Consider the following 12598-nt stretch of genomic DNA (forward strand, 5'->3'; position numbering starts at 1 on the left):
ATGCCTTCCTATTGCTGGCCTGTAAAGAGGCCAGAAACGTCTCTCTCAGTAGCATTCGGTGAGTCAGGAAGACCATACTCACTGACAGGCACAGGGAGGTGAGGCCCCTCAGTCATCCCGTGGGACTCAAGGACGATTCCTGGGCTTCTGTTAGTACTTTTGTGTAAGGGACTCAGGGATCTTCAGAGATCATTTTTATAATTAACTAGAACTACTCATTTGACCGGGAATGTTGAAGTTTAAAAATTTAATTAGCTGCATTTGTAGAGGCGGAGGGAATATGACTTGTCTAGAATGACAGCCGAGGTAGGAGAAATAGGAATAAAGTCAGAGGTGTTGGGAATGCCGCCTCACTGCCCTGTGTCAGCCTCCACCGCCTCCCCAGCCCCGATACGCAGAGGAGGAAGGAGACCCAGCAGCCGCAGAGCCTCTTCACCCGGCGAGCTTCCCTAGTCCTGGCTGCCCCACTTGCTGTCTCCCTGGACTTGCATCCACCCCTTACTCCCTGGATGCCCTGCTGTGGGGGGAACGCCACCACCTAGTTCATGACCCTTTGGTGAAGGATGAAGTAGACTGTGTATCTACACTGCACGGCTCAGGACACAAGCACCTTAGCACAGGGAGGTCACCACTGATCAGAAGTGCTGGGACTGAGCCCCAAACCTGGCTGTGAACTTCCGGAGAGCAAGAAAGAACAGGGTTGTATGGGAAGTTACTGAGCATACATCAGCCCAGAAAAACAGCTTTGCCCACCTTTTCCTGGGGCGCACAGAGCATATGGATCAACGGGGAGAAAGCACTGCTAGACAAGCCCCAGGGCAGCGGCGGTGGCACTTGGCCACGGAAGCAGCCGGTGGGTGTCTCCAGTTGGCCCGTTAATGCCGTTTCTTCCACTGGATTTTGCTACAGGAGCCTGACATCAGTTTAAGGCATATTCTCTCTGCAGATTAGGGACAAGATAAGAGAAGTTCCCCAGTTGGGAACCAGTTAAGCTGTGGGGAAGCACACGATCTATTATGAAAATTAGAGAGCCTGATGGTATAGATTGTTTTCTCATTAGAAGGCTTCCCTTCCCACAGAGGGCCCCTGCAGATGGCTGTAGGCAAAGCCAGCCTCTTCCTTTAGGAAGCAGCTTGGAACTTGCTCCACGGTTTGAATCCGTTCCTCCCCATATTACAGAGCATGAAAGGAACACCCTTGATCGAAAACTGTTGTGAGGCAGGTGTTCACAGGTGTTCGCCGTGGCCACAGGAAGACCACAGAAACGTTTCCAGAAAATGTCTAGTTTTAAGCAGTGTATCCACAAAGGCTGAGTTTGCTATACAATAATTGGGATTTGGGATTATAGATACCGATTACTTAAATATTACTTAAATATTGGTCACTAAATAAATAAATTGGTCACATAAATAAAGTCACTAATTAAATACAGTGACTTTTGTTGTTCTGATTTTCAGTGCTTTTTCCTGATAAAAGATGAAGACCTAAAACTGAAACAAGAGGAATGATCTATTGGAAAGAACGAGGCAGACTTATTTTTCTTAGATAGTATAGTTGTGTACTTTCAAAACCTGAAAGAATCACCAAAAAGCAATTACGTTTAACTAAGAATGTAGTAAAGGAACTAACCATTTTTCTTATATAGCAACAATTATCAATAAGAAACTGTTATGGGGAAATACGTATTTCCCTGAAATACTCATGAAATATCTGGAAATAATTTTAAAATTAAAAATTAAAAACATTTTTATTGGTGATAATTTTATACATTCATATAATCAAATCAGAGTGATTGAGATACCTATCACTGTAAGTATTTATCATTTTCTTTTTTCTTTTTTTTTTTTTTGAGATGGAGTCTTGGTCTATTGCCCAGGCTGGAGTACAGTTGTACAATCTCAGCTCACTGCAACCTCTGCCTCCTGGGTTCAAGTAATTCTCCTGTCTCAGCCTCCTTAGTAGCTGGGATTACAGGTGCACACCACTACGCCTGGCTAATTTTTGTGTTTTTAGTAGAGATGGGGTTTCACCATGTTGGCCAGGCTGGTCTTGAACTCCTGACCTCAGGTGATCCGCCTGCTTCAGCCTCCCAAAGTGCTGGGATTACAGGGGTGAGCCACCGTGCCCGGCCTATCTTTTCTTTATGCTAGGAATATGCGAATTATTTTCTTTAGGTATTTTAAAAATGATTTATTCATTTATTTTTAGAGATGGGGTCTTGCTGTGTTGCCCAGGCCAGAGTGCAGTGGCTGTTGGCAGGCACAGTCATTGCACACTGTACCCTCAAACTCCTGGGCTCAAGCAATGCTCCTGCCCCAGCCTCCTGAGCTGGGACCACAGGTGCACACCACCACACACTTCTAGCTGCTTGAAATGTACTGTCAATTAAATTAATGTTAACTGTCATCACTCTACTGATCTATGGAACACCCAGATCTTAGGAATAATCCCAGTAAGAAATGCACAGGATTTATTCGTGAAGAAAACTATAAGAATGTTACTGAAAACAGTTAAAGGAACATTGAGTAAATGGAGAACCATATTATGTTCTGTATAGAAAATAGAATATTATGAGGCTGTTACTTCTTAACATTAAGTTCAAATTAAACTTCATTGCAATTTTAGTTCAGTGCAATTTTAATAAAAATCCCAATGGGATTAAAAGATTGAAGAACTGATTTGAAAAAAATAAGTGAATATAAATAGCTAAGTAAAATAAAAAAAAATTTGAGGGTGAAAAATGACCCAAGTATTATGAAATATAAAGATAAATTAGTTAAATTAATGTAGTACTAGTAGAAGTATTGGTTGATAGGTTAATGGGATGAATTTGATTACCCAGTAATAGGATTTTGTCTCTGTGAGAATTAATATATGTATCTGTGCACACCTATGAGTTTGAGGCAGATTATTTAACAGAGATTGACACAACTGGCTAGTTTTATGAGAAAAAGTTAATCCTTTTCTTGTATCATATACCAGAATAAGTAACATCCAGACAGCTTAAAGGGTCAGTGTAAAACAGAAACACTGTACTGAAATACATGTCTTCCCTCATTCCGCAGATAGTTAGCACCTAGTCAGGGCCAGGGTTTTGCTCAAACAAGTGGACTTGAGCCTCTGGCCCACTGAGGAGTGTCCATGGGCTGGCGCTCTGCCAGGAGGAAAGGACAGGTGCGATCGCAGCGTTCCCCAGCTGGTTCCACCCCGATGGGGAGTGTGGAAGGTGTGTTGAGGGGTATCCAGAGAAGGCCTCCCCAAGAAATTGATCTTTAAACTGAGATCCGAGGAGAGAGTCAGAGCCGGCCAGGTGACCCAGGGGAGGGGAACTCCCAGCAGAGGGAACCGTGGGTTTGAGGGCCGAGAGGTCAGTGTGGCCATGCCACAGTGTAAGTACGAGGAATGAGTAGATGGTCCATGGAGGGTGAACAACGCAGGCAGTGAGAACAGTGAACAACGCTAGGAGAACCAGGCAACATCACTGATGTGAACGAATGCAAACTAAATCAATACGACAGCTTTTCTCATTAAATGATTGATGATTTTAAATAACAAGGATTTTATATCTGGTTTAATATCTGGTGGGAGTGTAAATTTGTGTAATTTTTTTTGCAAAGGAATTTGGCAGAATGTATTGAGTGTGTTAAAATGTTTATATCTTTTGATCAAATAATTCCGTTTCTGGAGATTTATCATAAGCCTGAGAATAGCCCTTCCTGCTACGTCCCTCTCACCACCTGCCACCCTTGCTGTGAAACCCTGCCTTCAGAGAAGGGCGTCACTCCTGCACTAGGGCTGGGATAGCCAGGTGACAGGTGGAGGGCTGGCTGGAGGGCAGCGGGGTGGGGAAGGGGCTCAGTGTTCTGGGGAACATTATAAAAGCTGGAAAAACACATAAATGAGTTCCATATTGAAATATATATATATATTTTTTTCTGTTATGCTTTCAGATGAAGACAGTCAGTGTTGCCTTAGTTTTGTGCCTGAATGTTGGTGTGGACCCTCCCGATGTGGTGAAGACCACGCCCTGTGCGCGCTTGGAATGCTGGATCGGTGAGTACCTCCCTCACCCGCTGCCACGAAGGCCCTCTGGCTGGCTCTGGGCTGGGCGGGGCTCGCCAAGCCTGTGGTCTGGTCCAGGGGTCTGTCTCCAGCTGTGCAAATCAGGATTTTTTTTCTTTTTGGAGTCACATCACCTTTAAGTAATTTCAGATGCATTCACCTGTGATTTGTAGTGGAGAAAGTGTTTCAAGAAAAATTAATAAGATAATGATTATTGGGTTATATAATTTTCTACTTTAAATTTGTTCTGTCTGGAATAGTATCTATGTACACTTAAAAAAAAATGGAATGACTGATACCTGCATGGAAATGTAGAAAAGGTAAATGGAACCATTTCCAGCAAAGCATCACATAATGGATCATGGCCCATAACAATGGCCAGCATTTGCTGAGTGCTTCTAGTGTGCCAGGTACCATAGGAAGCACTTTACAATTTACAATGCTCACAACAACCCTTTGTGGTGGGGTTTATTGCTTATCTCTATTTGAGAGCTGAGGAACATGAGACATAGAGATTAGTAATTTGCTCACGGTTGTCCTATAAGTAGCAGAGCTGGGATTTGAACCTATGCAGTTCAAGTCCAGAGACTGTGTTTTTTTTTTTTTTTTTTAATTGTGGTAAAACATACACAACACAAAATACCATTCTAGGAATTATTAAGTGTACAATTCAACGACATGAAATAATTCATAATGTTGTGCAAGCATTCTCACTGTCCATCTCTAGAACTTTTTCATCACCCCAAACGGAAACTCTGTCTCCATTACACAACTCCTCATTCCTGCCTTCCCCCAGCCCCTAGTAACCACCATTCCACTGTCTGTCTCTATGAATTTGTCATTCTAGGGACCTCATACTGATAAGGTATTTGTCCCTTTGTTTCTGGCTTCTTTCACTTAGCATAATACCCCCAAAGTTCATCCACGTTGTAGCATGTGTCAGAATTTCATTCCGTTTTAAGACTGAATTGTATTTCATTGTATAGATACACCACACTTCTTTAACCATTCATCTGTTGATGGACATTTAGGTTGTTTTTACCTCTTGGCTACCGTGAATCATGTTGCTGTGATATGGGTGTACAACTACCCGTTTGAGTCTCTACTTTTAATTCTTTTGGATATATACCTAGGAGTGGAATTGCTGGATCACATGGTAATTCTGCGTTTAGTTTTTTGAGCAATCAACCTATTGTTTTCCACAGTGGCTGCACTATTTCACATTCCCATCAGCAGTGTACCAGGATTCCAGTTTCTCCACGTCCTGGCCGACAGTTGTTATTTATTTATTTTTCTAATGGTCATGTTAACGGGTGTGAAGTGGATCTCGTGGTTTTAACTTGCATTTGCCTAATGATTTGTGATGTTGAGCATCTTTTATGGGCCTTGTGACCATTTATAGGTCTTCTTTGGAGAAATGTCTATTTAAGTTCTTTGCCCATTTTTGAATTGGGTTGTTTATTTTGTTGTTGTTGAGTTGTAGGAGTTCTTTATGTATGCTGAATATTGGTCCTTTAGCAGAGGTGCGGTTTGCAAAGTTTTTCTTCCATCAGAGACTGCTCTTAACCATTCCACACGATATCTACTTTTCTTATTTTAGCATCAAATTTATTGAGATACAATTTTTTTCTTAAATGTTTTAAATTTTGAGACCAAGTCTCGCTTTTGTCTCCCAGGCTGGAGTGCAGTGGCATGATCTCGGCTCACTGCAGCCTCCGCCTCCCAGGTTCAAGTGATTCTCCTGCCTCAGCCTCCCAATAACTGGGATTATAGGCATCTGCCACCATGCCCAAGCAATTTTTGTATTTTTAGTAGAGATGGGGTTTCACCATGTTGGCCAGGCTGGTCTCAAACTCCTGACCTTAGGTGATCCACCCGCCTCGGCCTCCCAAAGTGCTGGGATTGCAGGCGTGAGCCACCACGCGTGGCCGAGATACAATTTGTATACAGTAAAGTTCACATTTTTTAGGTGTACATTTCTTTAAGTTCTGACAAATATATACAGTCATGTAACAAATGCCATAATCAATGTATAGAATATTTCTATCACACCAAGGAAGTTCCCTCGGGCCCCTTTGTAATCGATCCCCTCTCATTTCTCTGGCCTCTGCAAACCGTTAATCTGATTTTTTCCTTTTACAGAATGTCATTTAAGTGTTGACATATAGTTTGTAGTTTCTTGTATCTTGCTTCTTTCCTTTAGCAGAATTTATTTGTGATTCCTCTGTGTAGCTACATGTATTAGTAGTTTTTTTGCTTCATTCCATTTTTGTGGCTCTCCCACAATTTATCCATTTACTAACTGACAGACATTTGGGTTGTTTCTAGTTTTTGGCAGTTATGAATAAAATTGCTATAAGCACTTGATCTTTGTGTGGACATATTTTCTCTGGGTAAATATTCTGCCTCCCGGGTTCAAGTGATTCTCCTGCCTCAGCCTCCCGAGTAGCTGGGATTATAAGCATGCGCCACCACGCCTGGCTAATTTTGTATTTTTACTAGAGACAGGGTTTCTCCATGTTGGTCAGGCTAGTCTCAAACTCCCGACCTCAGGTGATCCACCCACCTCGGCCTCCCAAAGTGCTGGGATTACAGGCGTGAGACATTGTGCCTGGCCAAGTGTATGTTTAATTCTTTAAGGAACTGCTGAACTGTCAGTTTTTTAAAAGATTTTTAAAAATAATGAATAGATGTCTTTTATATTTACCTTCATATTTATTGTTTTGAGGACCATTCATTTCTTTCCACAGTTCCAGGTTTCTATCTGGTATCATAATCATCATGCCTGAAGAACTTACTTTAACGTATCTTGCAGTGCTGGTCTAGAGGCATTATATTTTCCTAGATTTCTGTTTGGAAAACTCTTCGTTTTGTCTTTGTGGTTGAAAGGAATTTTTTCTGGGTATATAATTTTCTGTTGACTCTTTCAGCACTGTCTTTTAAAATAGTCACCTGTTATTTTCTGGCTAGCAGTTTCTGAGAAGTTTGCTGTAATTCTTTGTTTCTCTGTATATTTTGTTTCATTTTTCTCTGGCAACCTTCAAGATGTTCCCTTCGTATTCTCAGTAGCTTTTTATCTATAACCTATTAGTTTCTTTTGTTGTTCGTTTGTTTTGGAATTTATTCTCCCCACCCTTTTTTTTCCTTTTAGAGATGGGTGTCTCTCAGTGTTGCCCCTGCTGGGCTGTGCTTGAACATCTGGGGTCTAGTGATCCTCTTGCCTCAGCCTCCTGAGTAGCTGGGACTATGGGTGCACAGTACTGCACCTGTGAAATTTATTCTTTTTGGGTTTCTGTGAGCTTCTTGGATGTGTAGTTTGATGTATTCATCTTTGAAAAGTTCCCATTATCTTTTCAAATATTTATGGATGTTTTCTCTCTCTTCTGGGACTCAGCTCTCTACGTATTGCGCTGCTGGACATTGTCCCACAGCTCTTCCGTGTGTCTCTGTGTTCTGGGACTCAGCTCTCTATGTATTGCGCTGCTGGACATTGTCCCGCAGCTCTTCTGTGTGTGTCTGTGTTCTGGGACTCAGCTCTCTTTGTATTGTGCTGCTGGACATTGTCCCACAGCTCTTCTGTGTGTGTCTGTGTTCTGGGACTCAGCTCTCTATGTATTGCGCTGCTGGACATTGTCCCGCAGCTCTTCCTGTTTGTTCTCTCCCATGTCGCATTGAGCTTTTGTTAGTCTGCTGATAAACCAGTCAAAGGAATTCTTTTTCTCTGATATTGGGTTTTTTATTTCTAGCATTTCCATTGACTATTTTAGTTTCCATTTCTAGGGGAAAGGCATATCACCCGCCTTTCCTTCTAGAGCCTCTGCTACGTTCGTCATAGTTACCTTAGAGTCCTTGACCTATAGTTCAGAAATCAGGGTCAGCCCTGAGTCTGAGTCTCCTAATTCCTTTATTATCTCTTGACTGTAATGTGCTTTTCCTTGCTTTTTTGTGTGCTTTATAAATTTTAATTGCATGCTGGACATTGTGTGTAGAACAATAGCGAATGAGGTAAGTCGTATAGTCTATAGTTTAGTAAGTAGTTAACTGGGGTTGGAATTTGTTGTTGTAGTGGTTATACCTACTGCAGCAGAAACTTAGTTCTTAGAGTGATTAGTGCTTGTATCAGTCAAGGTTCTCCAGAGAAACAGGGGCAGTAGGGGTGTGTGTGTGTGTGTGTGTGTGTGTGTAAGTATAAGTGTGTATGTATGTATGTATGTATGTCGCATGCATGTCTTGTCTTCAGGCAGAAATGTCTTCTTAGGAAAACCTCAGTTTGGCTCTTAAGGCCTTCAACTAATTGGGTGAGACCCCCAATATTACCAAAGAAAATCTCCTTTAAGCCAGCTGATGGTGGATGTCACCACGTGTAGAGAGTGCTTTCACTGTGGCACCTGGGTTCGTGTTTGATTGAATTGCTGAATGCTATGGCCTGGCCCAGTGGACACGTAAAGCTGACCAGCACGGTCCTCCTGTGTTAGGGTGGGCACAGGCATGCCAGGGGGTTTTCCCAGGGTTCCTGCTCCACCCCTAGCCTGAGCCGTGCCTGCCCACCTGCCGCACTGAGTGGTCCCTGGCTTTGCCTGTCTCCTGGCACAGCATTTCCATTGCTAGTGACCCAGCGCCAGGCTGTGGAGTGGTGGGAGTTCTCTGTGGTCCTGGTTTCTCTTTAGTCTCAGGCAGGCCCTGGGTGTCTGGGCCTTGGGCAGAGTGCAGTTGCAGTGTTTTCGCCTGTTCCCCCAGTGGTGGCAAACGTCTGCCTCGGTTCAGTGTAGAATTCTGTGCCCAGGGCGTGTTCTGCTCCTATCCCAGGAGTAGGCTGTTTTGCGCCTTCCCTCACCCCATCCTCCATGCCCTTCACCTGTGTCTTGGGACAATGTGTTCTAAGCCCAGGGTGAGCAAGGTAGGTTTTGTCTGTATCTCCTCCCACCCTCCAGGTACAGGAGTGTTTGCCTGTTCTTGTGGACTGAGGGGCTTCTGGCCCCTGGGATCTGGCTTTGCTTCCTAGGGGAGGAGGTCTCTAGGGGCAGGTGGGCTTTAACCTCTCCACACTCTGTGCTGCCTCCAGTGGGTGCTTCTCACGAGCGTGCAGTGAGGGTGCACGCAGGGGAGTGTGAGCGCCCCTTGTGCCTGGACCCCCTGCGTTTCCACATGGATATGGAGCCCACAGTGGGGCCTTGAGGACGCGTTTCCATCTTAGCTGGTTTCTTTTGCAGACCTGTGCTCTTTGAAGATGGTCTGTGCATGTGCCTGGGCTCTCAGAGAGGACGGGCCTGTGGGATTTGGTTTATTTGTCTGCCCTGCGGTCTCAGCTCTCTTATGAGCTCAAGAAAAGTGATGATGTTGGTGATTATTCAGCTTTCTCATGTTGATAGGGTTGGAGCAACTCTTTCCACCCCAGCTTTCCACATCCTAAGCAAAAGCAGAAGTTCCCTTTATTACTTTAACAAAAATTACAAATTATTCTCAACCTGGGCAGCATAGTAAGAGACCATGTCTCTACAAAAAATTAGAAAATTAGGGGGGCATGGTGGCTGATTTTGAGATGACAGATATGCCTGTAGTCCCAGCTACTCTGGAGGCTGCAGCAGGAGGATCACTTGAGCTTGGGAGGTCGAGGCTGCAGTGAGCTGTGATTGTGCCAGTGCACTCCAGCCTGGGCAACACAGTGAGACCCTGTCTCAAAAAACCCCAAACTCTTCTCATCTAAATCTAATCTGATTTGAATTGGAAATAAAGTGTTTCCTGCATTATTTGGCTGTCTCACTACGTGAGGGTGTTTTAGGATGACAGTTCCCTCACCCCTTCCAGGCTGCATGTCCCCCACACCCCATGATGGAGCCGCTGTGTTTTGTGGCTGATTTTCTCAGATGCTCTCTTGGCTCACTGCTGGCTCCCGGTGACTGTGCTGGTTGAAATTGACTTCTTATTAGCCACCGTGGACTCTTTCCGCTTCATCTGTCCCTTGTCACAGCTGAATGTAATCAGTTGTTTCCTCTTCCTCTGCAGCGATGCTTATGTTGGGTTTTTAGAAGAAGCCCTCCTCATACAGATCCCTGTGTGTGCTCCGGGGACACGCAGGCCCTGTGGGGTTGTGTAGGTGGTGTCATCTGAGGATCCGAGTTGCTCTTCCCGGCCTGAAGAGCCTGAGATTTTATCAGAGCTCACCGCCCTCTCCCACACAGTCTCTTTGATCAGTATTTACACAATGTTAATGAGAATGGAAAGAACTCCATGCTGCTTTCTTGGTGTGGAAGATCCGGCAATTGAGATTTCTGAAAATTGTGTTTTAAAAGTTTTTCTGCAGTTTAGAAATATAGTCTGCTTTCTAATAATTTCAAGTGAGTTTTGAGTTTAGAAGGGCATGTGCTTTTTCTAAGTTGGAAAAATTTTATTTGGCCTTTATTAAAAAGTGGGCAGGTGCCTGGTCCTGGTGATGGTGGTTTTAACAATATGGCATGAGAGGACAAGAAGCCTAGTGATTGGAATCAGCACATTTGCAGGAGTGTGTTGCAGCCCACATTTTATTTTTTAGTTTATTTATTTACTTTAAAATTTTCATTTTTCTGAGATAGGACCTCACTCTGTTGCCCAGGCTGGAGGGCAGTGGCGTGATCATAGCTCACTGCAGCCTCAAACTCCTGGGCTCAAGCCATCCTCCTCCCTCAGCTTCCTGAGTAGCTGGCACTGTAGACGTGCATCCCCCATGCTTTTAAAATTTTTTGTGGAGACAGGGTCTCACTTTGTTGCTCAGGCTGGTCTCGAACTCCTGGGCTCAAGTGATCCTCCCACCTCAGCCTCTTAAAGTGTTGAAATTACCGGCATGAGCTACCACAGTAGGCCCATTTTTTATTATGAAAAAAAGTTGCAAAAGTTGCAAGTATAGTACTAAGCTGTTTCCTTTCTGATTCATTGAGAGAAGGCTGCTGACATGGTGCTTCAGCACCTCTGAATTCCTTAGTGTGTAATTCCTGCCAACGGGGAGTTTCTCTTTCCAGACAACAATGCAGTCACCAAAATCAAGGAGATTCGCATGGACGTGTGACTACCACGTAAGCCTCAGCTGCATGCAGGTTTGCCAGTGTCCCAGGAATGTCCTTTGTAGCACCAGAATCCTGCTCATCCATGCGCCATCCTAATTTCCTCTCCCTCAGTCTAAAGCAGTTCCACAGGCATTCCGTGACACCCCGACCCGGGCGTGTGAAGATGGCAGCCTCTTGGTTTAGTAGAACGTCTCCGGTGTCTCCTGATGATTCCGTTTAGGTCATGCTTCGCTGGCAGGAGCATTGCGCAGAGCTGCCTGCTTCACGCGGGCTGCGCCGGGTGGTGCGGGGCTGTGATTTATCCATTACTGGTCATGCAGATCTTCTCAGCTGATTAAGCTGGCGCCTGCTGGACCTCATGTGAAATTCCCCTTTGTAGTTGAAAGGTATTTTCGGGAAGAAGTGCTTTGAGATTGTGCAAATATTCCTTTCCTCGTCACTTTCAGTTTCTTCATTTTGAACTCATGGCCTCCATTTTCATTCAGTGGTTTTAGAATCCAGTGTTATCCTTTGGTGCCGAGCTTGTCTGCCTCTGGTTGTTGGGAACCCATTGGACCGGATTCTTTGACTTCTGTCTTGCTTCCATCATTCATGGAGCATGTGCTTACTTTGTCTTATCTAGTCTTTTTCGCAGCCTCATTCCTCCTAGTGGAATGTGGTGTTAGAAACTGAGATGTGGGTGCCAGGTGTTCTCTTTGAACTGACGTGCTATTGCTCCTGGGACCTCTCTTGCTGGACAGAGCAAGGAAATGCATGTGTGTGCATACTGTGGGTGTGTGCATACTGTGGGTGTGTGCATACTGTGGGTGTGTGCATACTGTGTGTGTGCATACTGTGTGTGTGCGTACTGTGTGTGTGTGCGTACTTTGTGTGTGCATACTGGGTGCGTGGGTGCATACTGTGCATGCGCATACTGTGTGCGTGTGCATACTGTGTGTGTGCATACTCTGTGTGCATACTATGTGCGTGCATACTGTGCGTGTGCATACTGTGTGCATACTATGTGTGTGCATATTGTGTGTATGCATAATGTGTGCATGTGCATACTTTGTGTGCATACGGTGTGTGCGTGTGCATACCGTGTGCGTGTGCATACTGTGTGTGTGCATACTGTGTGCATGCATACTGATGTGCGTGTGTATACTGTGTGTGCATACTGTGTGTGCACACTGTGTGTGTGTATACTGTGTGTGCACACCGTGACCGTGTGCGTGTGCATACTGTGTGTGCGTACTGTGTGTGTGTGCATACTGTGCGTGTGCATACTGTGTGTTTGCATACTGTGTGCATGCATACTGTGTGCATACTGTGTGCGTGTGCATACTGTGTGCATACTGTGCGTGTGCATACTGTGTGTGTGCATACTGTGTGCTTGTGCATACCGTGTGTGCTTGCATACTGAGTGTGCATACTGTGTGCGTGTACATACTGTGTGTGTGCATACTGTGTGTGTGCATGCTATGTGCGTGTGCATACTGTGTGTGTGCATACTGTGTGTG

At 44.5% G+C, this 12598-nt stretch overlaps 1 protein-coding gene and 1 long non-coding RNA gene across 5 annotated transcripts in view; both read left to right on the top strand.

Moving 5' to 3' along the window:
- The window catches only part of RPTOR (regulatory associated protein of MTOR complex 1), a 412728-nt gene that overhangs the window by 68289 nt on the left and 331841 nt on the right, over positions 1-12598 (top strand). For all 4 annotated transcript variants that reach the window (XR_013407456.1, XR_013407455.1, XM_015120520.3 and 1 more), the window contains exon 2: positions 3951-4053. Coding sequence is in view for 2 of the 4 variants with exons in the window: in XM_015120520.3 (XP_014976006.1) it covers positions 3951-4053 (103 nt within the window). In the remaining 2 variants the exon portion in view is untranslated. The remainder of the gene's footprint in view (positions 1-3950; positions 4054-12598) is intronic.
- Positions 4645-9509, top strand: LOC144336084 (uncharacterized). The gene is made up of 2 exons (XR_013407508.1): positions 4645-7534; positions 7667-9509. It is a non-coding gene; the product is annotated as an uncharacterized LOC144336084 (long non-coding RNA).

Source organism: Macaca mulatta, chromosome 16, assembly GCF_049350105.2.
Source record: "Macaca mulatta isolate MMU2019108-1 chromosome 16, T2T-MMU8v2.0, whole genome shotgun sequence".
Taxonomy (NCBI): Eukaryota; Metazoa; Chordata; class Mammalia; order Primates; family Cercopithecidae; genus Macaca; species Macaca mulatta.